The sequence below is a fragment of the Tyto alba genome, unplaced genomic scaffold (assembly GCF_018691265.1).
Source record: "Tyto alba isolate M040663 unplaced genomic scaffold, T.alba_DEE_v4.0 Super-Scaffold_1, whole genome shotgun sequence".
In the NCBI taxonomy this organism is placed as follows: domain Eukaryota; kingdom Metazoa; phylum Chordata; class Aves; order Strigiformes; family Tytonidae; genus Tyto; species Tyto alba.
This window is the reverse complement of record NW_024881261.1, coordinates 14,062,563-14,088,885: the sequence shown is the minus strand read 5'-3', so window position 1 is coordinate 14,088,885 and position 26,323 is coordinate 14,062,563. Positions and strand designations below refer to the sequence as shown.

The 26,323-nt window shown below is 42.1% G+C and overlaps 1 protein-coding gene across 1 annotated transcript in view; it reads right to left on the bottom strand.

Moving 5' to 3' along the window:
* COL17A1 (collagen type XVII alpha 1 chain) overlaps positions 1–16,608 on the bottom strand; it is a 42,145-nt gene extending 25,537 nt beyond the window's left edge. Inside the window, exons 1-13 of the mRNA XM_032988787.2 lie at positions 16,390–16,608; positions 11,090–11,155; positions 10,317–10,361; positions 9,419–9,517; positions 7,367–7,504; positions 6,963–7,010; positions 6,003–6,038; positions 4,348–4,395; positions 3,815–3,958; positions 2,693–2,836; positions 1,891–1,962; positions 794–865; positions 364–429 (exon numbers count right to left, since the gene is read on the bottom strand). Coding sequence (XP_032844678.1) covers positions 364–429; positions 794–865; positions 1,891–1,962; positions 2,693–2,836; positions 3,815–3,958; positions 4,348–4,395; positions 6,003–6,038; positions 6,963–7,010; positions 7,367–7,504; positions 9,419–9,517; positions 10,317–10,361; positions 11,090–11,144 — 967 coding nt within the window. The 5' untranslated portion in view covers positions 11,145–11,155; positions 16,390–16,608. The remainder of the gene's footprint in view (positions 1–363; positions 430–793; positions 866–1,890; positions 1,963–2,692; positions 2,837–3,814; positions 3,959–4,347; positions 4,396–6,002; positions 6,039–6,962; positions 7,011–7,366; positions 7,505–9,418; positions 9,518–10,316; positions 10,362–11,089; positions 11,156–16,389) is intronic.
* Positions 16,609–26,323: the final 9,715 nt, after the last annotated feature.

The window sequence follows — 26,323 nt, the reverse complement described above, 5'->3', positions numbered from 1 at the left end:
TACTGTAAAATGATGTTTAAGAGCAACTTTGCAAATGTTTTGGCTTTAAATGGAGCACAATTTTGCACATGTGATCTTCTATCCAGTTATCTGCCTGTTGAGCAGAAATAGCTGCAATTAAATCATCCAGGTTACCACAGAGTGGGGCAGATCTGAATCAGACCAGCTCATTTGCTTATTCTTAGCTTCTGGATCATTTGCTTTCTTTTCAGAAAGGTACTGATAGGAGATTTGGCTAGTGACAAGTCATGTTCCTGAGGAGCCAAGCCTTAGTGTCCTTCAGCTGGCTGAATCTCTGACTAATTTTTATCATGATATGCTTGTACAACACCATGCCTAAATAACTGTGAATGACACACTCACCTGCTGAGGCAGATACACCAGTACTTGTCATGGTGTTACTCTGAGAAGTGTTTTTCATCCCATATGCTGCAATGAAGAAATTCAAGAATGAAAGAGATGTAGGATAACAGGGATACACACACCAACCTTGAGTTGCACACCGTTTCAAAACCCTTTTCTCATTCAGGGTACCTAGGACAACTCAAACAAGCAAGGGCTTCCCTAGCAAGCAAATCTCTAGTGCTTACATAGGCACTGGGAGCTGTTCCTGCACATGCAAAGCAGAGGAAATGTTCCTCAATATCCCCTCATACCACACAGCTCCACATAAGAAGATGGTAATGAAGAAGCCTCTGTCAATATGAACTTTCTAGTCACTATAGAAAAGGTGGGAGAAGACAGCACACGTTGGTGACCCTCACACTTTCTCTAGGCTTAAATTGTTGCTGACCTGCGGAGGCTGCAGTAGCATTGTGGGTCAGGGTTGAAGAACTTGGAGACAGGTTGTTTTGAACTCCAAACACTGCAGAGAAAAACAATGCAATGGGGGTTATAGGAGTTCTGTAGTGCATGTGGTATTCTGGCTGAAAACAAAAGAAAATCAATGGTAATAATGACAACCTTTTGCATTAAATTTCACCAGCTAGCCAGAAGCATCACAGGCCTAATAATTTCTGTTCAAAGATCTTCCTTACAAAATGTTCTTTTCCTTAGATCATTTTGCCGTATAAGTTATTGTTGGTTCAAGACAATAATGGTGACCATTTTAAAACGTTATCTGAAGTTACATTGTAAGGCCACTCTCATGGCTGCATGGACATTTCTGCAGGTGGGGCACTTGGGAAAAAGGTAAATTCAGAAAATGGCTTGGTCTGACTAAGGGAAATTTAGGAAGATAACTGCATACAGTATGTGTCAAAGCACTGTCCAGACAGAAGCAAATGGCTTGGAGGGTGGCATGTTTGGTGACAGAATCAGTGTGGCAATATTAGTGCAGTGTACAGACTGCTTTCATACACCCTGCTCTCTTTGCAGGCCTAGTCAGACACCCTGCATGATGGCACTGTGCTGTGTAGACACAGCGTGACTGTGAAAGGAAGAGAAGTGGTTTAGTGACATTGAAGGAGCCTGCAAGAAGCCCTGAGGCAGGCAAAGCAAAGGGAAATTACAAAGAAAACTGACAGAGGAGCACTGGGCCTTTATGATTAGGACACATGAGTTTATTTTTTAAGGCATTATCCTGAGTAGTTCTAGGGAAGAAACAGGCTGGCCTAACAGATGTCTTTCAAAAGAAAAATTATTCTCCTTGGAAAACATCTAGTTTTCCCAGCTTCCCAGACACAAATAGTCAGGAGCTAATACCAGCTATATAGGGCTGACTCAATAAATCCACTGTAACCAAAGAATAACTGGGGTATGCAGACAAGCTGCTCACAGTGTGATGAGGAACAGAAGAGAAACAGAGTGATATAGGTATTACTTCATTGTACGTGTCTGTCAGGACTGTGGTGCTGTGTAAGTGTGAAGGGAAGAAGGGAAAAATCCGACCTGTAGAGGAAGTGCTCAGGCCTCCGTTCAGAGCAGGATTGCTGGGAGCCAGATTATTTGGAACACCAAAAACTGCAAAAAGAGGAAGTGAAATGTTATTACTTCTCTGGAATCAGAAATCCAGCACCTTAAGGTCAGTGTCACAGTCACAGAAATTAAGAGTCAGAGTCACTTGGAAATGCAGTTAGTGAAAATACATAATAATTGAAGAGGAAAAATCTTTAAAATTGTGACACCAAACCACTCTTTTACCGAACAGACAAAAGGGAGAAAATCCTATATCAGACAAGTTGCAATCATGAAACAGTGTGAGAAAGCAAAGCTATCATAAAGCTTCCTGTGGTTTTTCTCTGCAACTGGGCATCCTTGGCATTTAGAAGTGGGCCTTACAAGGTATAAGAACACTCAACACTTATTGATTACATCTTAAGTGTATGAGGACTGAAGGTTAGGCCAGTCATCCTTACAATGGGCCAGGATAATCCAGTATTAGATAGAGTCTGAAATTAGCTTTGATAGGGAATGTGAGCCTGATCTCATTGATAAAGCTATCAACAAAGTTTAGCGACAGATCAGGCAGTCAGGACAATAGATCCTCACAAAGAAGGATTTTCAAATGCAGTCAGTGTAGAAGTAGAGAGCACCAAGTTACAGAAAACCAGAGACAATTCAAGCATATCCCCTGCCATCTCAATTCTTCCATCATTTTAGTTCTTCTTGCTGCGCAAAAAAAAGCACTGCTGTTGACCCAGTTTCAGTATGGAGTTACATCCTTCGCGCCTGGGCAGTCCAGGGGGCATACCTGATCCTGTAGAATGAGACATAGCATTGATCAAGGAAGAGCTGTTATGGTATCCACCAAGGGAAGACCCAGCGGGCAGAGTGGACGACCACATGTATGAAGGGTGGGCAGTATTCAGTATGGTTGTATCATATGTCCCCGACACTGTAAAAAAAATAAGCAGAAGTGGTTTTCAATGAGACCAGGCTTGTGGCTTAGTGTGCATTGCAGGTTTACATGTCAAACAACTTCATCTGCCTTAAATTTCAGTTACCCTTGTGGAGTCAACACAATGACTCCAAGTTAGCATGGTACAACTGATCTCAAATGCCAGCTGATTACAGCCCACCTGGATTTTAACCAATGGAATAAAGACTGACCTGGTAGCATCATCATTCACAAAACACCTTGAAGAGATTTCATTGCTTGTAGATGCTGTGATACCAGAATAAAACACTTTAGTCTGCTATTCTGTTATGAAACATCCTGGGCCATGGGACTTTTGCTTCCCACATGTGGCTCTGATATTCTCACTAGTGTATTGGATTAAAATTCCCAGTTTCAGACACGTTTTGAGCCATATTCAAGAAAAAAGGTATTGCTTGTTCCTACATACTGGTGGAGGACAGTGCAATGAATGTGAATACCACTGCCTCAAGCACTGTGGTGAGGCTTATAAATAATAAAAGCTTATTATAGTATTTTAAGTACCACTTCTATTATTACCAAGTTCTAGTGATCTCTGAACCATGTGGTGTGATCAATAAATCAAACACTGACCCAAATGTTGTCTTCAGTGCTATCTCCATCTTGCTTGGAGATAAGAGATCAAATCAGTCTAAGACATATTTGCTTAGAGCAGTTGTCTCTGACAGAAGTAAAAGCTGAATTAAAGCTGGTGGCAGCGAGAACTTGCTTATTTTTATGGAAATTAGACAAGTCACTAGAAAGATACTCAAGATGGCTCTTATTAGGGCAACATCTGGACAGCCCCCCAGCATTCTGACCCTTTTTCTGTATTGTCACTACGCTCTGGGACAGAGACCATGTATTCTTACTCAGATGTTCAGAGCAACTGGGTATTTTTATGGCACATAATGTTTGGAATGGCTCCAGCATTGCTAACCATCCTCTGCCACATACCTGACTGAGAGCTTTCAGTAACCATCTTTGTCTCCACCACAGCCTTTTTCGGTATTGGGAGCGTACTTGATGGTGATCGAGTAGGGCTGCAGCTCGCTGATCGACTTCCTTTCAGCAAACGTTTCACATCATCCAACTCTGTCCCTATCAAGAAAAGAAAGTGTCCAGACTCACCCAAAAGCTACTGTTTCATTGATCTGTAATCTTGCCCTGGCTAAACTATCCAGTATTATTTACCTGTGAGTGTCTATGAAGTTGTACTTTCTGGGAATGCCACTTAATAACAAAGCTTCACGGCCTCATTTTTGGGACTAAGTACAACTACACCTTTGCAAGACCACCATCAAACCCTCAGCATGCTTCCTTGTTCAGAAAGGGGAGACAAATGAATGTTCTTAACAGGAAAAAAAGAATGACAAGCTGCTATCTCTCATCATGAAGATTGGGCCCCAGAGACACTGCAGACATACCCAGATCAACAACACCCTCTATCTTATACCTGATCCCGTTGGAATAAAAGCCACGGCACTTACATCTGCCAGAGGGAGACGCACTCTGCAGTCTGACTCGTATTTCACTCTCTGGGAAGAGAAAAAGCAGATCATGAATATGGAGTGATATCCATTTGTGCCCTGGGCTAGGAATAAATCTTTAGGCTGAAGTGAATTCCTTCCTTCTTTCTGTCTGTGTTCCACCTTGCTGTTTTGCTGCTTGATCTGAGGAGCACTCATGGTCCATGTGAATTGGTTGTAAATTGGTTTGAGTGACTTTTTGTTTTGGGGGCATATTTTGCTCTTCTAATTCCATACAGCTATATTTGACTCATTGAGGGCCTCTGTTGAAGTCAATAGAATTGTTACTGCCAGACATACAGAAGAACTCATTATGCAGTCCTCAATCACATTGATATTACTACCCATCACAATTATTACTATTATTGTTATTATTACTATCCTTCTGGATAAAAATCTAGAGAGCCAAATGAAGCTTACTAAATACAGAAATTCTCTACTACTTCTCTGGTAAAATTCCACTGTCATCTCTACAATGGGATGTATGATTTAATCTCTTACAACCTGCTGACTTCTGTTTTGGCTCACTGAATGTAACCAAGCCAGTTGTAAGACAACATTCTCACCAGGTTCTCAATTTAATTATTGACTTCCACTGTCCAGCACAAGACACCATAGAGTTAATGTAATCTGGCCGGGGCAAGCCTTTAGGCTTGCTGCCCACAAGCAAACTGACTATCCAGGACACACGATGCACACTTCTCAAGATGAAATCTGACAGTTCATGCACTATAAAAGAAACACTAGCTTTGGCATTCATGTGGAGAAGCTGATGGATTGGAATTATTTTCTGAAGTAATATGAAAAGCTGGAGCTGATTCTCTGGTATCTGTTTTATTATGTATGGCCTAGTTCTGCTGGGAGCTCAGGTATGTAGTGTGCTGAAGGAAACTGAGGTAGAATAATTGGTAACTGTGACACTCTCCAGGAGGAGTGGGCAAGAGCACACTTTGATTTATATCCACTGCTAAAATTAACTTGGATAAAATGACATTATAGTTTCCTCTTCAAGCAACTGGGAACAGCTATTACACTCTTACAGAGCAATATAATCCTGGTTTCCCCAACACTACTAATAAATTATTAGAAGAGCTGAATGATTTAAACAATGCAGAGCTTTACACTGAGCTGCCTAAACAGACCACAGCAAGTCCATAATTTCCTCACCATCTCCTTACTACCAGTATGAGATCATTTCAGGGTATGGCCTTATGGTTTGTAAGATAGATTGCAGAAGAAGGGACATGAATACAGCTACTGTAAATATGTCAGAGGCAGGTCACAGAGCATGGATGGACTGAGTTTATGTTAGTGAACAGACAAGATGGAAGACTGTATCCTATGCCCCCAGACATGCAGGTCCCTAGATAGATCCTACTTTCTGACACAGTCCAAAACACTATGACCTTCATTATGGTCAATTTTTACTCCGAGCTTGTTTAAACAATTGCTTACACATAAATGTTTCACATCTGCAGTGGTGTAAATGCACATACCTCACCTGACTGCTCTACATTTAAACTGGTTAATTCCAGCCAAGGAATAGGTCCATTTAACACACCTTGAATCACACTAAAGGAAACAAAGGAGGCTTCTAAAAGAACAGTATCACTCACCTCGACTTTGGCTTCTTCCCCTAGTGGAGGCAGATGCTGTGAACAACAATGAGAGAAAAGCAGTATTATGCTTTACTGCCTGTGATGTCTCTGAAAATGAACACACGGATCTTGCTCAGAGTGCTCAGATTCAGACAGTAATCTTTAATTGGGGCACAACTAGGGGAATTGAACCCTTAGAGTTTTTACCAGGCCCTCTTTAGACTATAAGGTGTCTTAAAGAATCAGTAGCACCTTTAGCATTCTGGGCCAACTGATGTTTCTTTTTGTATACATAAATGTTGTTCACAGACAGTGGTCTCCCATTTCAACAGGCCCAAAGGAAGCTAATAGTCCAACACTGACCATGTTGGACACTGTGAAACCCTGCCTCCTCTCTGAGCCAGAAAGACAGCCTGAGCATATTGTTTCACTATCTGCACTGAGTAAAATTGGCAGCTCAGAGTTTGGACAGTGCAAGCTCACAGCTGACAACGTTCAGTTCATTCAAAGATGAACTTGGTAACCAGTTCATCTTTCCATAGAAGCATGTTGAAGCCTTAGAACAAAGCCACTGGAAAAGTATATCCAGCAATGGCTCAAAATCCTGAAAATCTGGGCTTGCTTGCTTGGAGCTGTTCTCCCAGCTATGGCAAGGGTAGGAGGGAATGTTATGAAACATCCCATCTCTATGTTCTTCTGTCCATGTCCTGTGCCATATGGAGAACATCACAAAAGCAGTTGAGGGTAGCAGTAACATTATACACCCTCTGTTTGAATATGTATCAGCTAGAGACCCTGCTGTCAGCTGTTAATGTAAATCCCAAATAATTCATATGAATGTCATGGAGCTGCACTGGCTGCACAAAACAGAGGCAGCATAGGTAGAGCAAGACACTACAATGTGCAAAAAATCACCATAGTCACCAACTCACATGACCTTGACATAAGATTCAGAAGAACAGTCTAAGAAGAACATACCGAACTCTTTTCTGGGAAACTCAGGAGAAGAGTTGGCACTGGAGCTCCCTGCAAAGAACGGAAGGTGTTCATTAATACTTTGCATAAAATCATTAAAAGCTTTCAAAACATGTCTCCCTGGTAACTGTCTAATCCCAGTGGGCAACAAACATTTCCATTTAAAAAAGGAGCTATTCAGGATTACATGAAAGAGCTGATAATGTCTCTCAACAAAAATATGCCACAGATCCTTTTAGGAATGAGCATTACTATAAATAGGACTTAATCATTAAAATGTGTCCCTGATGGCTTATTTCCCAGCAAAACCACAATGGAATTCTTGTGCTATTTGGGACAATTCTGCATTAATGAGACTTTTGAATGCATTACACATTGCCTCCTTTCTACAGCATGTTCTGCAATACCTTCATATGTTGCATGGCGGTTGACATAGGTTTTTCTTTCAAATGTTGAGCCAGGTGATTTGGTGAGAGTAGAGCTGGGAGACTGGGTTTGTCTGTAACCGCAGGATGATGATGATGAATTCAATCTACCACTTCCACCTATAGGCAAAACAAAATACCCTCAGCAAATTGAAGATATGCCCCAGATGTATACCCTGGATGCTCTGAGTGCTTTATGCTACTGTCTTCTGTGCTGGACAAATTTCCATTGGTACCTCACAGCTAGAGATGGGCAAGAATTACATTTGGGTCTAACTCTGACTGTCCCCAGCATTCAGTGCAGAGAAGAGTATTGGTTATCTTTGTGGTTTCAAAACAGATCTTGCCAATGATATATATGAAAGCAGGTTTTGGCCTAGGGGGGATGACTGAGTCATCTCTCCTGACCAGGAATAAATCTGGCTCTGGATGGTGCAGCATTTTGATTTGGATACAAACTCACCCATAAACTCAAGTGTTATATGACACAGGCCACAAAAACTGAGAAATTGTTAAGCCAAACTCAAAGTGCTGAAGGATGCAGTCAATGAGATAAGGTAAAGCAGAGATGAGTCCACTTCCCTTCCAAAGCAGCTATCCACACTCAATCATGCCCTAGTCAGTCCACTTTCTAGAGGAGTGACTGAGGTGTGTGTCAGGCCCAAGAGAGCCTGGGGGATTTTAGTGGCTGTTATGTTTAGACAGAGGAAAGAATTTGCCTTCCTAATCACATCAGTGCTGTGGAGAAAGAACTGAACAGCCATAACTAATGTGTTCATACTCTTGTATGAAATCTAATGCTGGGGTATTATCAGTGTGCAGCAAAAAGTGAGCCTTGTGATAAAAGTGCAACACATCCACACTGATCAGCAAGATCAGACTGGGTATTGTTAATCATCACTGCAAAAAGAGCATGCCCTTGTGATCTCATCAGAGTGTTTTCTTGCACCTCTAGAAGGACCTGTTTTGTTCAGTAACTTTTCCACATAATTCAGCAGAAAGAATTACTGTGACAAGTAGGCCTCTGTTGGAAGCATTCAGGGTGGGAAAGCAGAGATTAGAAAATGCTCTGTGAAACTTCAGGAACTCATTATCTCTGAAGTTCAGATTCTTTTTCCTTCCTTCACACACTGAAAAGAAATAACAAGATGGCAGTCCTGCAGAGTTATCTGAGTTTGCAGGGCTGGGTTCAGATCTCAGACTGGTGCCAGTCCAGACAATTAGACTGACACCTGTCCTGAGGCAGTGATCCCACACTCTGGCCTTTAGTTGGTATGGAGGTGTCTATCAGACCTATTTGGTACGGGTAATTCTCCTGTTGAGCCTCCAAACTGCACTTCTCTCCCTTTGATTTGTCAGCTCTTCTGGAGCATGGAGAATGTTTTCTACAAGGATAGTTATATAGTCTGTCCCCCTGGGGACAGGGAGAGGGGTGTGCCAGAAACCTGGCTAGCAAGCTTATTCTTCACAAACCTTTGCTATGGCAACCTAACTGCTGGTGCTGTTAGAGAAGAACCCAGTTTTTACCAAGTAGACAGCACAAACTGATTTAGCATGTCCAGAAAATCTGTCAGACTGTTCAAAGTGCTAAAACTATGGTCACACATATACAAGAAAATATCTTCTAGGAAATTCTTTAATAGCATTCTATCCTCAGCAGCATCAACAAAAAGATTAATCAAAACTGTCTTTTGAACAGAAAAGGTCAGAAAAATTGTGATTTGGAAATCCTGAAAGAAGGGAAATTTGTTTCCAAATGACTTCTTAACAACAGTGGGAACGGAATTTTTTGTTGTTCTCTTGAAATCAAGTTTTCCCTGTAGAAAATGTGAATTTTGCCATTTACTCACCCATCCTCACACCCAACTTCAGGGAATGAATACCTTTGCTTTGAGTATTTGCCACTTTTGCTTTCATAAACCCTGTTCTCCTTACTTCTGGCTCATCCTAATTTGCTGTCCCGAATCTCTCCTCAAACCATTTATGCTGCCTTTGATTTCTGTTTCCTCACTGTACAATGTCTTCATTCCTTACTTGAAGTCACATAGGTGCTGCCATGGGTGTAAGACCTCTTTTCCACTCCACTCCCTCCAGTGTGGGATGATGTTTTGAGCCCACTGCTGCTCCCTCCTTCTGGAAGAGACGAGCACAAAATGAGACATTCTCTCAGAGTAAAAGATGAGAAAAGCAAGGACACTGCAAGACTGCCCTCATACTCAATTACAAATATAGCTTCATGTCTAGTGAGATATCAGAACTGCAGAGAAGTGTCTTGGCAGAGCAGATAAGCATTCACACTGCAGACCCAGCAGGTTTGCATTCAAGTTTTGCTCCATACATGGCCTGAAGGATACTTCTGTTAACCCTCATCATAAATGAGATGATAGTGTAATTCCTTCCTAACCTGGCTGCAGCAAGCTAATCAAGAATACATTGGTATAAAGAGCATGGAGGATTCTTCCCTACTTGGTACTTGCACTTCCCTACAGAGGTAGAAATCATCTGTGACATCTGATATTACCCAAAAAGATTCACTCACTATTGTCAACTGGGTAAGATGACAGGGCAATACACTACAGCCCCAGTAGTGGAGGCTGCAGACCCATCACTTTTGACCCTTGTTCCCAAGAGACAGTCACCACTGGAGATCCTATATATGGGCTTAAGCCCTTGAAGAATCTGGTCTACCAGTCTTAGTGGACTGTGTGGCTTTGTGTCTGACAATACCCAGCTGGCTCCACACATACTGCTCCTTCTCTCCACCAGCAAGTATTTTGGGAGAGGCATTTCTGAAAATAGCTTCTCTTTGGGTGCAAGTCTTTCTGCACCAAGACCCGCTGCACCCAAGAATTTATGGAAATAATACAGTCAAATAGCATGAAAGGGGACAGAACATTGAGCAGAAGTAATATAATGACTAACAATTACTTACTGGGTGGTAAGGATGTCAGTCTTGTGGTTACAGTCTCTGTAATAACTGAGGAGAGAAAAGGGTGCAGAAGTAATAGCATGTTAATGTAGTCAAACAAAATCAACGATCTGTTTAATTTCCATGCATGAGCCTGACTCATTCAAAGAAGATTGACTCATTTAAAGAAAAGTCCCTTGAGACCACACTGTCTGGGGACTGCAGCCTCATTAGCACACAATGCTGTGTGTTTGTTTGCAGGCCTTTCTAACTCTACAGTAACTAAGAACATCACTGCCATGAAAGACTTCTTTTCTTTACAAGATCCCTGTAAAATATTATTATTTCTGGGCACTTCTCAACCACAGTCATTCCTGTAACAGCAAAGCCCATGGTCAGACCCCTTACCAGCTTCCTACTAGCTAATTCCCATAATGCCAGCACGAAACTTATCCTCCATTTTACATTCAGCCAAAAAAAGATACCTTAAGATCATTTTCTGGGCCACATAGGGCACTGATATCAGAGGTAGGAGGAGAATCCAAATGTCTGCATTACTGGCTAGAAATGTTACCACAGGGCAATCATCTGCGATTAAACCATCAGGTCATGCTGCATGTCCCTAAATGTCTGATCTTTTCCCATTCTATTCCTTATTCTGACTTCACCAGAGAGAGCAAGGTCAGGTGCAGAATTTAGTTTTGGACCTCTGTTCAACATTCAATCCCTTACAAAACTGGGCTTCTGCTTCTGGGATTTTTGGTGTGTGACATAAAAAAAAAAAATGTTCTCCTTACGTCTTTCAGTAACTTCTGATCCATCTTGCCTCGTTTTCTTTGTTACAGAATCCATACCATTGCAACCTGCAGGGAAAGCAGAGAGACTGCACTCAGAGCTCTGTTAATAGTAGATGACAACAGTTCCCCAAAAGTCCCAACACTTTTCTCCCTTCATCTGGGGACTAGACTGCCTGGAAGACATCTGTGCCAGGGAGTTTACATGCCTTTCCAAAGTCACATGAGTATTACTAATAGACCAGCACCACTTGCCTACAAACTGCATGCTCCATAGTGCTGCAGAGCTGAAACAGCAGTTGTTGTAAAGCCAGCAAGTGAGATAGGGGCAACTGAAGCAAATCCACTCAATGCTGGAGAAGTTCAGACCTGGATTTATATCTAGACGTTGTGGCACTACACTATGGTCTCCAGTTCTGCCTCTGTAGAGGCTTGATCAAAACCACAGGATCCAAATGCCACACCCACACATCTGTTCTGGTCAGCACTCAACAGTACAGGATTAGAAATGCAGGCAGTTGCAGGAATAAGCTACCTACACGGGGCCAGTACTGACAGAATTGATCTGAGGAAACACTAACCCGATACCCCCCCTCTTCAAGGGATGCTCACCAGATGGCCTCCATCAAAGGATGGTAACTCATTTGCAATGGAATGAGAAAGAACAAGATGAGCCACTGATGGTCCATATCACAGGACCATAACTCCCTTGTGATTGAACCGAATGAAGACAGGATGGGCCATCTCTGGTATCTCTTGTCCTTGAGATAAGAGGGGAACTAAAACCACTGAGCCATAAAGACAAAGGAACTGCAAATTAGCCCAGACTTGAAGGACAAGATGTACCTGACTACAGAACTGAGTTTGTGCAGAAGGGTCAACTAGCGAACACAGTGAAGAAGACTACAAGCCTTCATCTGAAGACCCTTGCCCATGACCACCAGGAAGCACTGCACAAGTGCAACAGGAGGAATGAGGGGTGGGGGGATATGTTAATGATTTCTCAGAACTAATTGTAATATTCCCTCCCTATCCTCGCAGTAGTGATGCATATGTATTAGAATTAGTAAATATGTAACGTTTTTAAGCAATAAAAAGGGACTGTTTTCCTCTCCAAGCAGAGCACGTCTGTGGTGCAGTTATCCCCCATGTGCCCAGTGCTGAATAAACATACCTACTTCATAACCTTACTGGTTGTAAAGTCGTGATTCTGCACCTCAGAAGAACCTAGGCAGAGATACTGTTGCACTGTTGACAGTAAGACTGTGCATTCTCAGGGTACATTGATGCTAAACCCACAGCACTGACTTTAGTGAAGCAGAAAACCACTGCAGGTACCTTTAAACTAGCTATTTTTGGCAGCAAGGAATTTAAGGTGGGAAGTGCTTTACCTTGCTTTACAGGTAGAGCAGAAATGGTTTGGAGGCCCTGTCTGTGGCTTTGGAATCTGATCTACTTTAATGCCAGCTCAGGTCAGTCTACACAGTATTGGAATCACTGCTGTGAATGTTGTGTATACTCTTCTTCATGATTTGGATCCTTCTCTAATCAAAATGACAATCTCTTGCAGAGGTACGATTGTCTGCCAAGGCAGGAATACCACAAACACTGTGAATGTGGAAAAGAAATATCAGCTAGAAGAGAAAACACTTCTGTCAGAAGGAAATACACAGTTGCTCACTCCTGGTCTCTCTAAGATAACATTCCATCTTGTGTAGCCACAAACAATGAGAAGGAAGAGATTTTAATTTATGGTAATAATAGGACAAAATTCTCCACTGTATTTGAAGACTCCTCCTTAAAACTGAAGACTCAGCTGTACCAAAAACTACACACTTAACAGGCTGATTCTAAAAAAAAGCTTTGGGCAAAATTCCTTCCAAGTTTTAGAGACCAGCTTGAGGCGTAACCCAAGACTGTGCCCTCCAATTCAGCTACCATTTGAGTTTGATCCTTGATTCAACTTATCCTTCTGCAAAGTGTCTACCAAGGAGCACCCTTGACGTTACACTTGTACTGCTCATGCATAAATAATGACATAAGGTAGGATGCAGCCAAGAATCTGCAGGAATATGTGAAGTTCAGATTCAGTTCTGTCTTTGAGCAGCTCCTGCTATTCCCAGAGCTGGACAGGAGCAATTTGAGTGTAGAAGGCACACTGTCAGTCAAGACATATTAGCCTCCCACCACAGACTCAGCTGAACTCTGCAGAGAACACCCACAGTGCCCACAGCCCTCACTCTTTGCAACTAAGACCCTGGGCTTGGCTAAACAGCCCTGCGAATGGGGCTCCTGAGGCCACATCCAAGTCCTTACACAACCCTGGCACCAGGATACTACCCAGCCCTTCCAGTGCTTGCTAACCCTGGGGATTTCCAAGGGATTATCCAGGGCGTTGATTCCAAGGAATTTGAAAGACTGGAGCTATATGCATTAGGAGAGTTCCTCCAGCAGGATGACAGTCCCCTGCAATGGAAGGCTTCTCAGTCATTCACTCCAAGGAAAGGCAATATCTCTGCTACTCTTCCTTATTGCATTGGCAGTGGAAGCATCTTTCAAGATTCCTCCCTAAAAACAGATGCTGGAAGCTGTTGTCTAGATGTCCGTGCTGTTGGCTTTGCCAGTGTTTTTGACAGGGAACAGAGATTTGTATTTGGAAACTGCTTTCCTACTGCTTTGTAGCCCTAGAACTCCACTTCTTTTCTGCTACTGGGAAGTGGTTCTGGTTATGGATGCTGGAAGAGGCCAGCACCACCATGGGGTGAATCCATCTTCTGCATTTTTACCTTCCCTTAAGAAAGGGGAATATTTTGTTCCAATACCAATCAAAAAAAAAAAAAATAACAAGAAGTTAAACCACATCTTTGGAGCCATACATGCCACAGCCCAGCCCCAGCACATGGTACATTTTGATCTATGTTGCGTGTGTGTTTACCACATGAATGCAAAAGCCAGCCCAGACTCCAGAAGGATGACTGAGCTGGATTTCCATTATCTTCCAGGACTGACTCATTTCACCAGCTCCTATCTGGATTCACAAAGGCATAGCTGTGGGCTATGTCTGTGGCAAAGCAATAGTGCTGTTGAATCAGAGAAGCCACCTGCAATCATCTCTGAGCAGCAAGCAGGAACTTGTGAAGTGGGATCAGTCTCAAACAGCGCAGGCAATCTTATGGCCACTTTAGCATAAGCTCAGGGGTTGTAGTGAGCTTGTGGCACCCACAACAGCAGGGAATTTGCAGACCCAAATGGGACTAGGAACCAGGAGAGGTCTAGCACCGCCACGCTTGCACACACTGTTTCCTCTGTACAGCACTGAAAAGCAGGCTAGTAATAGCTGCCCAGCTTTGCAAGACATGCTTAGACCCATGCTTTCCACATAAGCCTGACACTGCAGGGTGCCCCCTGCACCCTCTGTTCCACCTGACTGCAGTGCAGCACACTGACAAGGACACTAAGCCAGCCTGAAATGGGACATTCAAGCCCCTCTTATTATTTTAGAATTTAGGTATTGTGTGCGATGGTAATAAAGTTTATTACAGACATTTTTCAAAGAGGAGGGGCATAGCCACAAAGACATATTTTAATGGAAAAAATAAAGCAGGCACATTTCAGATTCTTTTATTCCTCCAAAATGTCCTTCCAGTTTTCATGTCAGTTTCCATGTACATTCTCACAGCACATCATTTCAGCTCTCTCCTATCTCCATTAATAAGGCTCCTGCTGTGAGACACTCCATTAGGAGAAAGAGGCACCAGCAGGTGCTGAGATTAATAATATTTAATGTCAGTGGAACCCTTTGATCATCAATACTCTGAGACTCAGTAGAGGCCTCCCAATCCATGTCACTGACTATGTTAAAAGGAAATGCCATGTCTCCCATCATAACAAATATCTCTTACAGTGTCCCTTCCTCTTAATCAAGCCTTTCAGGTGCCACTGTCCTGGGACTAATAGAACTGGTTAAAAAATGGCCCCTTACCTCTCTTTTACACCACAGACTAGGAATCTGACCTTCCCATTCTGCTTTAAAAGCTGTTCCTTTCCACTTACTGTACCAAAACCAACACAGTCAGAATCCAATCAACCAAATCATGCTTCCAAATCTGCTCATTTTGTAGACTCACTGAAATGATGCTAATGCCAGGGAAGCAGGTTAGATGCCTGATCAAAGCTTGGATGTGCAATAGGAACCAAATTCTGCTCTGCCTACAACCTGTCCTGGCTTTTTTGACACCAATATGTGCTCATTTCCCACAGCACAAGCAGAATTACTGCCCAGACTTCATTCTGCACTGCCAGGTACCTTCCTTTCAAAAATGTGTCCTCAACATTCCTACTTACTGTCTTACCCAAAGAGAAGCAGGCCAAAGCAAGGCCATTCTGATCGGCACAGGCTTCTCGCCTCTGGCACAGAAAGGGAGACAAACAGTATGGTATTATACAAAAAATGTTTACAGAACAGGAAAGTACTGCTGTCACCATTTCACAGATGAGGAAACTAGTCACAGAAGGACAAGTAACTTCCCTAAAGTCAGTCCAAAGACAGGAAAAGAAGACCAGTCTTTTACCTTATGCCACTATGTGCAAATTTCTAGACCTGACACAGAAAGGATTCAAACTGATTCTCAAATCATACTTTTCTGACTTATTGTGACAAAGCTTCAAAACACCTTACAGTGCCTCCTAATCTCCTATATGACAAAAATGTTGCCCAAAGTCCACAATCAATGAGTCACTTCTGATAAATAAGCAAAGCTTGACCATAGCAACACAAACTGTCACTCAGAAGCAGTTCCATGCCTTCTCAGGACTAGAGATCAATTCCTTAATATTACACCCTGCACCCACCATCTGAAGCTCCAATTTACAATCATTATTCCTCCAGCACATTTCAGATCTGCTCAGTTTTAAAAACAGCCAACAGATGATCTACATTTTACCATGCTGGTACCCTTGCAGAACAGAGAACATTCAGCTAAACTTGATCTATTTGCATGGTTGTTTCACAAAATGCATTAAAAATTTACCCAGAGCTTGGCTTCACATTTCTTACCTCCCAGCTCGTATACTCCTTTCACTTGATATTTTAAAAGAGCTGTATTCACTGACACCACAAAAGCAAAATGACCCAGCTTTTATATAATCTTATTTTTACATTGTATTCCCCACAGAAAAATGTAACACCTCCTCTATTTTTGCCCAAGAATACAGACTTGTTCGTCAAGGAATCTGGAAGAGAGAAAACAAAGGATACTTTTTTCTTCTCTTTTTTCTTTTTTTTCCCCAGTAATGTAACTTACCTGGAGTGCTTTGGTTACTGAACTGAAAATCTGTTTTTCTCCTCAACCGTTTCCTTTCTACCAAAATTTGCCTTTTACACTTTTTATCACGCCCTTCCAAAGGTGTGTGGAATCTGAGTGATCATCCAGAAATGTTCACCTCTTCTTTATTTAACCTGTTTTATTCCTGCCCTTCTTCTGCTTTTCTATTCCCGTGCTCTTAAACAAGTCCCAACAAAGGCGTGTCATGGTTTCCTGCCTCACCCTACCCTCCCAATTATCTGACACTCACTGGAAAAAAAGATCTGCCTCCAGGAATCAAACTTCATTGAAAGAAAAAATGTTCCTACCTATTTTCTTAGGTAGATTAACTATTTAGATCCCAGGCAGACAAAGGTGTGAAGGCTTATATCAAGAAAAAATAACTGTTACAGCAGTATTTTTTGATACATTACCCGACTTCTGTTTTGGCATTTTCTTACAGAAAGTTACAAAGCACCTGCTGATGTCTCTTGCAAAGCTGGCTGCAAGCTAAGCATATTTTACTGCTTGCAATACAAGGGGCTAAACTCCCAGCTAGTATAAACTGGCTGAAAACCACTCAAGTCAATGGTCTGAACTGTCTTGTTAACTGCATAGATATTTATGCTCTATTCAGAAGGCAGCACTATTAATAAATGAAAAGACACCAAACTGAGGAAGGAACAAAATTTCTTCCATGTATACCACCTACAGACTTCTCACTGAATAGGAACTGGAGCAGAAGAGCAGCCATGGTGGGTCAAAGCAAAACTCCATTTAGCTCAGGTCGCTGTCTTCCACCATGGCCCATTTTATCAGCCCTGGGAAAACTATGTGAGCAGGACAATCATATTCAGATATTTTCCTGGTGTACAGTGGAGACTTCCTAAGTCAAAAGCAGCAGCACTGCAATCATTCCTTGATAGGTATTTTCCATTAACTTGTCCAATTAGTTTTTGAATCTGTACACCATTTTAGCATGTAGTATCCTACAGCAAAGATTTTTATAGCTTAACTATACCTTGTATAAAGATTTTTCCTCCTACTGAACATGACAGTGTCATTTGGTGCCTTGTGCTTCTTTATAACAATCAGAATACACCTTGGATTCTCTCACCCTACACAGATTTGTACCACTGAATGGGAAAGAACTTGATGGTTCATGCATATTTTTGCACAGACCTTTTGAGGGATTGTAGCTGCATACTGTGAAGATTGTGCTCCATTCTTTTAAGTTCCATAACAGAAATTTCCAAAGGTTTATAGGGATATGGCTGCTATACAGCATTACACTGTCACTCTAAAGCCCCATGTTTGTTGATGGGGATCAAGACTTCTTCAGAATTCATCAGTGCATCTCCTGAATCCCAGAACCTGTATTTATATTTTAGTCAGATACGTACGAAGCATAATTACTTCCCTGCATGGAGGAAGCATCCATGACTGTGCCTTATGAACATTAATCAAAGGATATTTAGTTGTCTAAACAAGCTGCAGGTGGTAATTAAGTCATTAAAAGGTGTAGAGCTCAGCCTAGGACCTGGCCAAACTGCACTTGGCTTAAACCTTGACCTAAAGGATAAAAGTGGCTTTGGATTTTTGACCTTCACACTCTTTGAACATGACACATTATTGTCCCTCTTATTATCAAGTGCACTTTAAACCTGCACTTTGGTCACCTCATCTTATATTTTCTTCCAGCACAATCAACAGCTGTGTGCTTCAGACATAGCCTGGCTGCTCACAGACAGATGTTGTTCAAGAAAAGATGTCACTGAATGTACTGGGCTATTCTAGCTCTGAAAGACCCAACAGTATGAGTGAGACTCACTGGAATGGCACACAGACTTCACTGGAGGAAAAGGGACCTCACATTTTGAGATAATGTTCTCAGGACAAGAAGAATTTTCTCCATCCTTTACCTGTGTCTACCAGTTTTCTTTATATATGTATAAAAAAAGGTAGCCATCAACATTTTGATATAATAAGAAAATGACAGTGTTTTAATCCCTGCAATGTCATTAGTGACAAAGATACTGGTTTAATGATTCTTGGGAACAAAGTGTTCATGGAGCATCTCATCATGAGTCATTTTGCCAATTTTTTACTGAAAAGAAAAAGAAGGTGGTGGTGGGGTATGACATAGAGGTGCCTTAAAAGGAAACTGAAAATGCATCACATCTTGAGAACCACTGACTCTGCATTTAAAAGGGGAAATTTAGGAGAAGATGAAGTTGAGGATGCTGCCTTATGAAACACACTGATTAGTTCACTTGGATTCCTAATGGGCAAATGTCAATATTAAGGACATAATTTAGAGAGGTCCTGAGCTGCTTCACCTTTTACTGAAGTGATTACCTCAGGTATTCAGAGCCCTTGAAAGTCAGGTGTCTAGCTGGCACAGTGCAATGAACTCCAGCAGACCTAGCATAAGCCACTTCTGCAGTAACAGTGGTGGTGTGTGGGCTGGTGGTTAGAGCAGGGGAGGCAGCTTGAGCTCCTCTTGGAGGTAACAATCACCATCCTCCCATTCCTCCATCTGTCCTGCTCGATTTTGCTTGTAGAAAGTGAAGTCTGTACAGATGGAGATACACTGCTGCTGGGTGTACCTGGGAATGTTCTACCAGATGCAGAGTTTGCTGCTTTCTCTGTTCCCAGCACAGGAAGAAGCTGCACCAACTCTGAGCTTTCAGTCGATGCCTCAGTCTGGCAGCTATACAGATCAAATCATAGTTGAAGACAGCACCATTGTCTCTGGTGAAAGATACTCCAAAAGTTTACAGCAGCTGATGTTGACACTGAAAAAGTTGAGAAGATGAGGCAGAACTCTACATTGAACATTCACTTCACCTGGAAGAGGGTTATGCTACAGCACATCTGAATTACCTCTCAGTCTGCCAGGGGAGCCCAAAGGTAAAGAGTCTCAAAGCTGAACCAGCTGGTTTTATCATAGCCATCCTCTAGCAGCTTAAGGTGTGTTCACAGTTTAGAAACAGCCAAGTGATGTTATTGTTATCTTCAACTTCAAAGGGAGCTGTGGAGCACAGGATAAGGGGTACATTTCTCTGATAAGTCTGTCTCGATTGACACATAAATTCAATGGTTAGTGAATCAGCCAAGAAGCTGATTGGAATAGTGCAGGCCCACACAAGGATGGTTCGCACAGGGAAGAAGAAACCACACCTATTTCTGGGTAGCAACTGCAGTTCCCTCTGTGCGTCGGTTTTACACAACTACACAACGGAGCTGGGCAGTTACTGAACCAATCAGAGCCTACTGAGTCACTCCCTTGACTCAGTGCCCTGAGTCCATGGTTTGCACATCACTTGAGAAACTCACCGTGACTAACCTCAGGCATGAATAAAAGCCTTGTGGGGACCTGATCGTTGCTTTTGGGGTGCCTGGAGGTGAGTAATGTCAGGATGCAAAAAAAAAAAAACATTGCTAACTCAATCTCCCAGGTCCCAAGAGACTTCAGTGATCAAAAGATGTCTTGCCTGTTTGTACCCATTAATATAAAAGCTGTACAGCTAAGGACTACCTTTCCTCTCTCCTTCTGGCCTTATATAGCATTCTACACAACAGGAGGCTTCCTACAGCTTCTAAGGTTTATCACGGTGCAAATAATAAATGGCAATAATTATAATAAAGCTATATATGCATATGGAGCATTACAAAACACTGATCCTGAACAGTGCAGGTCAAACTGAATTGTACTGGTCCAGAGATAAGAGCCTGGGCTGTTGTGGTGGGGGACAGGGACTGGAAGGATGTGGCTGAAGACTTGGGCTTGCTGCTCTTACTATAACCACATAGGCAAGAGGAGTTGGTCTCTTCAGCAGCTGTAGACAGCTGTCTACCTCTGCTCAGAGACAAGCCTGTACAGACACCAGGGCCCCAGAACTGTGCTGGTGCTCTGCAATACAACTGCCTAATAGTTACTAGCAAGCAGCCCAGCTCAAGGGCTGGGGATGGACATGTGCATTGTCTTGTGTGTCTGGATAATGTAAGCCTTGGTGATAAACAGATCCAAACAAAACACATCTGTGACCTCCTAAATTCCTGCTGTACTCCATGCAGCCTTTTATGCGCATTTATGCTTGGGCACATTTTACATCTTGGTACAGGTCAGGCTGTACAGCAGGAGGTGGCTGGCAGCGCAAGGAGTTATTACCCATGTCAGTCTCACCTCTAATGGCATCAAGGCTGGGATGTTAACAGACCTGTTTGAAAAAGTGACCTGCTGTCATTTCTCCCTCTCTCCCCCTCCTCCTTTCTTTCCTTCTCTCTCCCCACCTCCTCCCTCACCCATGGCAATTAGGTAGCTACCCTGGCCATCCAGCAAACCACAGCATCTGCCAGGGAACATGGCTGTGAAGCAGATGGTCCTGATCACTGCTGCTCTAAGGGGTATTGCCATGAGTTTAAACTAAGTAACTTTCATCCATAAGACTCCTCTCCATCCCAGTGCTGGCATGATGAATAATTCCTTTTACTTTGTCCTCTACTTAGCTGTTGCCTGCAACATATGCTGCATACAGCAGCAGAGCTATGAGCTGGATTAAGTCTCTTGTTTGATGCCACTAGTTACTCCCAGTCAGTCCACTGCCCAATCTGCTTGGTCAAAGTCAAAGGAAACCAGTCCTTGAGGATTTTATTTAAGAGAATGCAAAGTTTGATTCACAGGATCAAATAATTTCCTATCACCTAGCTTTTAGAAAACTGACCGTTTGCAAGCCCACCTGTGAACCCTTAAAACCATTTTATCACCAGTATCTTTTAGACAAAAAATATGCACCATAAAATTCATTATTTGCTAACCCCGCACATCAAATGTTTCAGTCAGCCAGGCAGCAAATGGACACAACCAATGCCAGATGACCTGGCTGTGGTGCTGCCAATTTAAATAATGGAGAAAAGTCAAAGCAAACTGTTTATAAAGACCTGGCAGCATGCAAAAAAACCCTTTCTGGCAGCCTCAAAGAAAATAAGATGTGATTTGTGAATTGCTCATCACACATACCCATGGTCGAAATTCCAAGCAATTAGTATTTCAAACAATTCAACCAGTTCTGCCTGCTGCCAGTCCAAAGCCTGCAAGTTTAAGCAGCATTACAAAAAGCAACACAGGGAGAATTGCAGTGCAGCAGTGCTGGAGACAACACTTATCTTGGAGATCTGCCTCAGAAAATGATGAGCGTTGGCAAACAAGCCTGATTTCTGTCTACCATCTTGACAGAAAATTCAAAACACATATTGGCAAACAAATCCTAATGGAAAATCTCTGCTGGGCTCAACTGTAGCCTGCAGCAACTCATCTCCTATACAGAGCGAGGGATTCTCTTTAGCAGGATGGGAAAAGCATGGAAGGGTGACTGAAGGGTCTCCGAGAGCAGTTTTCCTTTGTTTTCCCCTTCTCCAGCTCTATAGATTCCTGCCCTGCAAGTCCTTTTCCCTGCTAAGTTTCAAAGGGTCATTTCTGGATCAAGGATTATTTCACAGACCAGAGAGGATTTTCAGGAGACCTCAGGAACAGAAGTGCCACTGATGCTCTGTCACTCAGGTGAGTTTGTACGCAGTGCAAGAACATTTCGTGAAAGGACCTGGGAACAGAGAATGAAATTAAACACAAGACTGTGCATAAAGCCCATAGCTCATACCCAGTCCAAGGAACTTGGACAAGCATGGGGGATCACTGCAGGGGTGGTAAGTGAAGAAAGCACCAGAACTGTTGCTGCAGGGACAGCTCAACTGCAACTGAGTCTATACTGTTTATGGTACATCTTCTGTATCCCATCCCCCCCAAGCTCTTTAGCCATATCTATACCGTTAAGATCTAGCTTGGCTTTCATAATAGATTTCCTCATTGTCCACATTGTTTATACACAAGCTTGTGCTAAGAGAGCATTATCCTGAGGTACAGAGCAGCCTGCAGGCAGGCCTAGACCATAAGAAACGGCCAGCACTCCTTCGCTCATGCAGTCCAGATTGATCTAGCATCCACAGTTAAATATAAGCAGGTGTCACTAGTTTTCACATATCCCCAAAGGCCCAGTAGCCATCCCTAGAAGCTTTTCTAACCAATATGGAAGGGATTTTGCAGTGTATCTTCTCCAGAACTTGGCTTGTCCTAAATACTCTACTAATACAATGAACTCAAACTACCAGTTTCCTAGACCAAGACAAAACCAAGTATGTGGAGCAAAAGTCAATGACTTAAAGGATGTGGCAGGTTTATACACACTCCTGAGGTGGTGCCTGCAGTGTACGTAGACCCTATATGGCCCTGCCAGGTGCAAGAAAGAAAGGGAGCTTCCTGAGAGACTCACGTCAATAAAGTGCGGAGTGCCACGCACAGCTTCTCAGACAGCAGGGCTCCTGATTCTGGGTGGGGGATCCCCAGAACCAGAAACAAGCACAATAGGCACATCTTCTAACAAATTTGTCAGTGATACAGCTTTGCAGGTCATCAAGTGAATGTGCTTCAAATATCAGGTATTCTGATTTAGCACAGAAGCAAATGATCACCCAGGGAAAAAACTGAGGTATAAGGAGATTTTAAATGTGTATCCAATATGTTAATTTTTCTGTCTTGTAACCTGACAATTTAGGGCCCATTGTGGATGAAGTACATTTCAACCACAATTTTCAACCACAGGTTTTCTGAGAAGCCTGTAGTAAGCAGAAGTAGCATATTGCCAAATGATTTTAGTCTACAATGGAAGGATTTCCCCTTCCCTTTAAAAGTCTTTAGAAGTCTGCGGGTTGACAAAGGCTGGAAAGTATTCTATCAGATCAGAGAAAACACATTAAAAGCACAGAACATGCAGCACAACAAATATACTGTGTATGGTCTGATCTCTTCTGCAGGGATCTTTCCTAGCACATGAAAAGTACCTAGCAATTTTGGATTCAGGGGAGAAAGTAAATGATGATTCAAACTCAGTCTGTTTTATTAACACAGATCTTTACTGTGGCCCATCTATATGACATGCCAATCTGCCACTTTAGGAAATATAAAAGCATTAAAAAGCGCCAAATCAAGTTTTTGAGCTTCTCAGTTTTTAAATTTGCACACAACAGGCTTTTCGCAGTCCCTGGACCGGTGTCTGCACTTGTTGGCGTGGCTGTGCACATGCATATGTTGATCATGAAACGGCCTTTGTTTTAAGTTTCAATTAGAAAACAAAAGGACATTGAATACAATGGGCCAAACACAGTTTTGTACTCCAGCAACATTATTGCAGATTTTGTGTGGCTAAAAGAGGGATGGGTTTTTCCTCAAGAGTATATGGAAGTTAGGAGAAGGGGAAAAGACAGATCCAGAACCAGGATAACCTCTCCACTGTTTACAATAGAAGAAATAAATGATGGAGTGAAATCATTAGCTGGCTGAAAAGTCTCCATCTTTTTTTTTCACACCACTTTTCTATAAAAGTTTACAAGAAAAAAAATATTTTTATTTCAGAGTTTGAAAATGACAAAAAGTGGAAAATTTCTTTTTGCTCCTTTCCTCTTTTTTTTTTTTTCCAGAGTAGTAAGAGGACTCATTGGGAATACAGGTTTTCCCAAAGTAAATGGTTTTAAAAAAAAATAAATCAAAGTTTCTTAGACCATTTTTCAATATTTCCTTTTATTTTTGTAATTTAAAATGAAAATCCCTCCCACTAAGAATTAAACAAAGAAAACCATGCATTTCTTCCAAAAATGTTTGCCTACGTAGATCCCATTTGTGAACCCTCTTTGCTAACTTTTTCAAGCTGTAGTCTGGTTCTTGGCAGAACTTGAAGAAAGTCACTGGTATGTGAGGCCAGTACAATCTAAGCCCAGAAATGATAAAATAAGCACAAGACAGCTGATTTTCCAGATCTGAATGGTCGTTACACTTGGACTCTGTTCCCACCTAACATTTTCCTGGGATCACTCTTTATAGTAAAGGGACGGTGTGAAAGCACAAAACCATATTTCCACTCCTTTAATGGGCAAATAAAAACATTTTAGAAACATACATTTCATGTATAATCATGAGGCTTGTTTCTTCATTCAGTTCTGCCAGGTTTACACAGCTAAGATTCAAGAGTACTAACTCATCTCTCGTAGTTTCTATCTTCATATTTGAACTCTCCTGAGACCAAATGCTGTAGCAGCTACTGTCTGGCACTAGAGAAGGCCAGCCCAATGGTGAATATACTCACTTGCCATATGCAAACACCTGTATAGTGATTTAAACCTGGGATTTTCACATTGTTCTCTCTAACCCTGTGATCAGTCTGTCCTGGGTTGAAGGGGCTTTGAGAAAATATTTCCTTTAAAATAATAAGATTTGTGGGGAATTATCAAGCTTAGGTAGCAATGTTTCTGAGGGGAGAAAAAGTGGTTTTGTACGAACATGTTAGAACAGCGGTGCTCTGTATATCCTGAGAAGTTCTGACTATTCCCTGGGCCTATGCATGATGAAGACTGAGGCCATTCGGCAAATTTCCTGAGTCAGACTTTGAATGGAAGACTACAGAGTTCTCTACGATTTCTGTTCCAGAGATGATTCCTGTCAACATGATCCTTCTCTTTCTTCGCTAGGAAGGTACTTCCTGTGATTAGGCTCTCAAGCATTTCAGGGTGTTGCTCACTTTTCACTGCCAAAGTAAACAAGAAGTCATGCTGGGCTACTAAGGCGTTCCCTTTAAGGGAACATGCTCTGTTGTGAGCCCTGTTTCTTGCCACTGATCATCAAGGATTTATCATGGATTGGCATTTATCACAGTAAAGATCGGTGTTATTATCAGGGATGGGCACTTCAGCTTACATCTGCTTTCTGTTCTCCTGGGTGCTTCACTACCATAAATCAATTTCCAAACATATGCTTATCTGAGTATTGCAAAAGACTTTTAAATCAGGAGACTGGATTCCATTAGGGTAAATCTGGATTGTGCTGGTTTCTGTTGCATTTGTTTAGATCTGGATTAACACCACACACTATAAAGGTGCAACCTGGATCTTATTTTGGTTCTGAAGGCAACATCATACCACTTGCTAACACTGCTTGTGGCAAGAAGGCATGTGAAACTGGGTTTATTCCTATTTCTACTTCTATTTATTTCCTGAACTGGTCCTCAGAAATACCTGAATCCTTCCTGGCTGCTGTCATGCTGCACCTGCTTTTCCCGGGGCACACAGCCTCATCTCCATGTGCAGGCTTGCAGAGCCCCAATTTAAATGGCACTCCTTTATTAGAGGATACATTCCAGAGGCATAAAATATTATTATCCAATATATGGCTAGAAGACTGCCGATCTCCTGCAGGACTGCAAGTACAAGATGGGACATGAGACTCTTCGTAAAACCACTCTCCAGAACACACCTCACATGGCAGCGGGAAGCTTTGCACATGTTCTCAGTACTGAGGTTGGAGATTGCCTTGGAGACCCTTCTTTCTCACACTGTAAAAACTACTAAAGTAAAGAATGAGTTAATCATCCCACTGAGAGCTAGTAACATTTCTTCAGAGTTGTCTCCCCTTTGGAAACATTTTCCTACTTTACCGAAATTATGCCTCCGTCACTTTTTTCTCTCTTCCCTTCTTCAAGAACTGCTAAGTATCCCCTTCAAGACAGAGATATCAACTGTCCTCCTTCTCCTCCTTTCACAAGTGCTCCTTGTCTTCTCTTTTTAGCAAGAAGCTGTGGACATTTATTAATTCCTAAGTTTTGTGGTCATAGGAGGGAAGGTGTTATTGCAATTCACATGACTGGCAGCAGAGTTGTGTGAGCTGATGTATTGAAGCTTTTCAAATTTAGTACCTTTCCCTGGTCTGTTCACGTCAACTGTGTCTTGAACTAGTCTTTATTTACAAGGAACTGCTCATTTAACTTACAGTGTGTTGTTTCTATTCCTTGATTTAATACCTGAAGCTTTAATTTACAAGTGCTAAGATTTT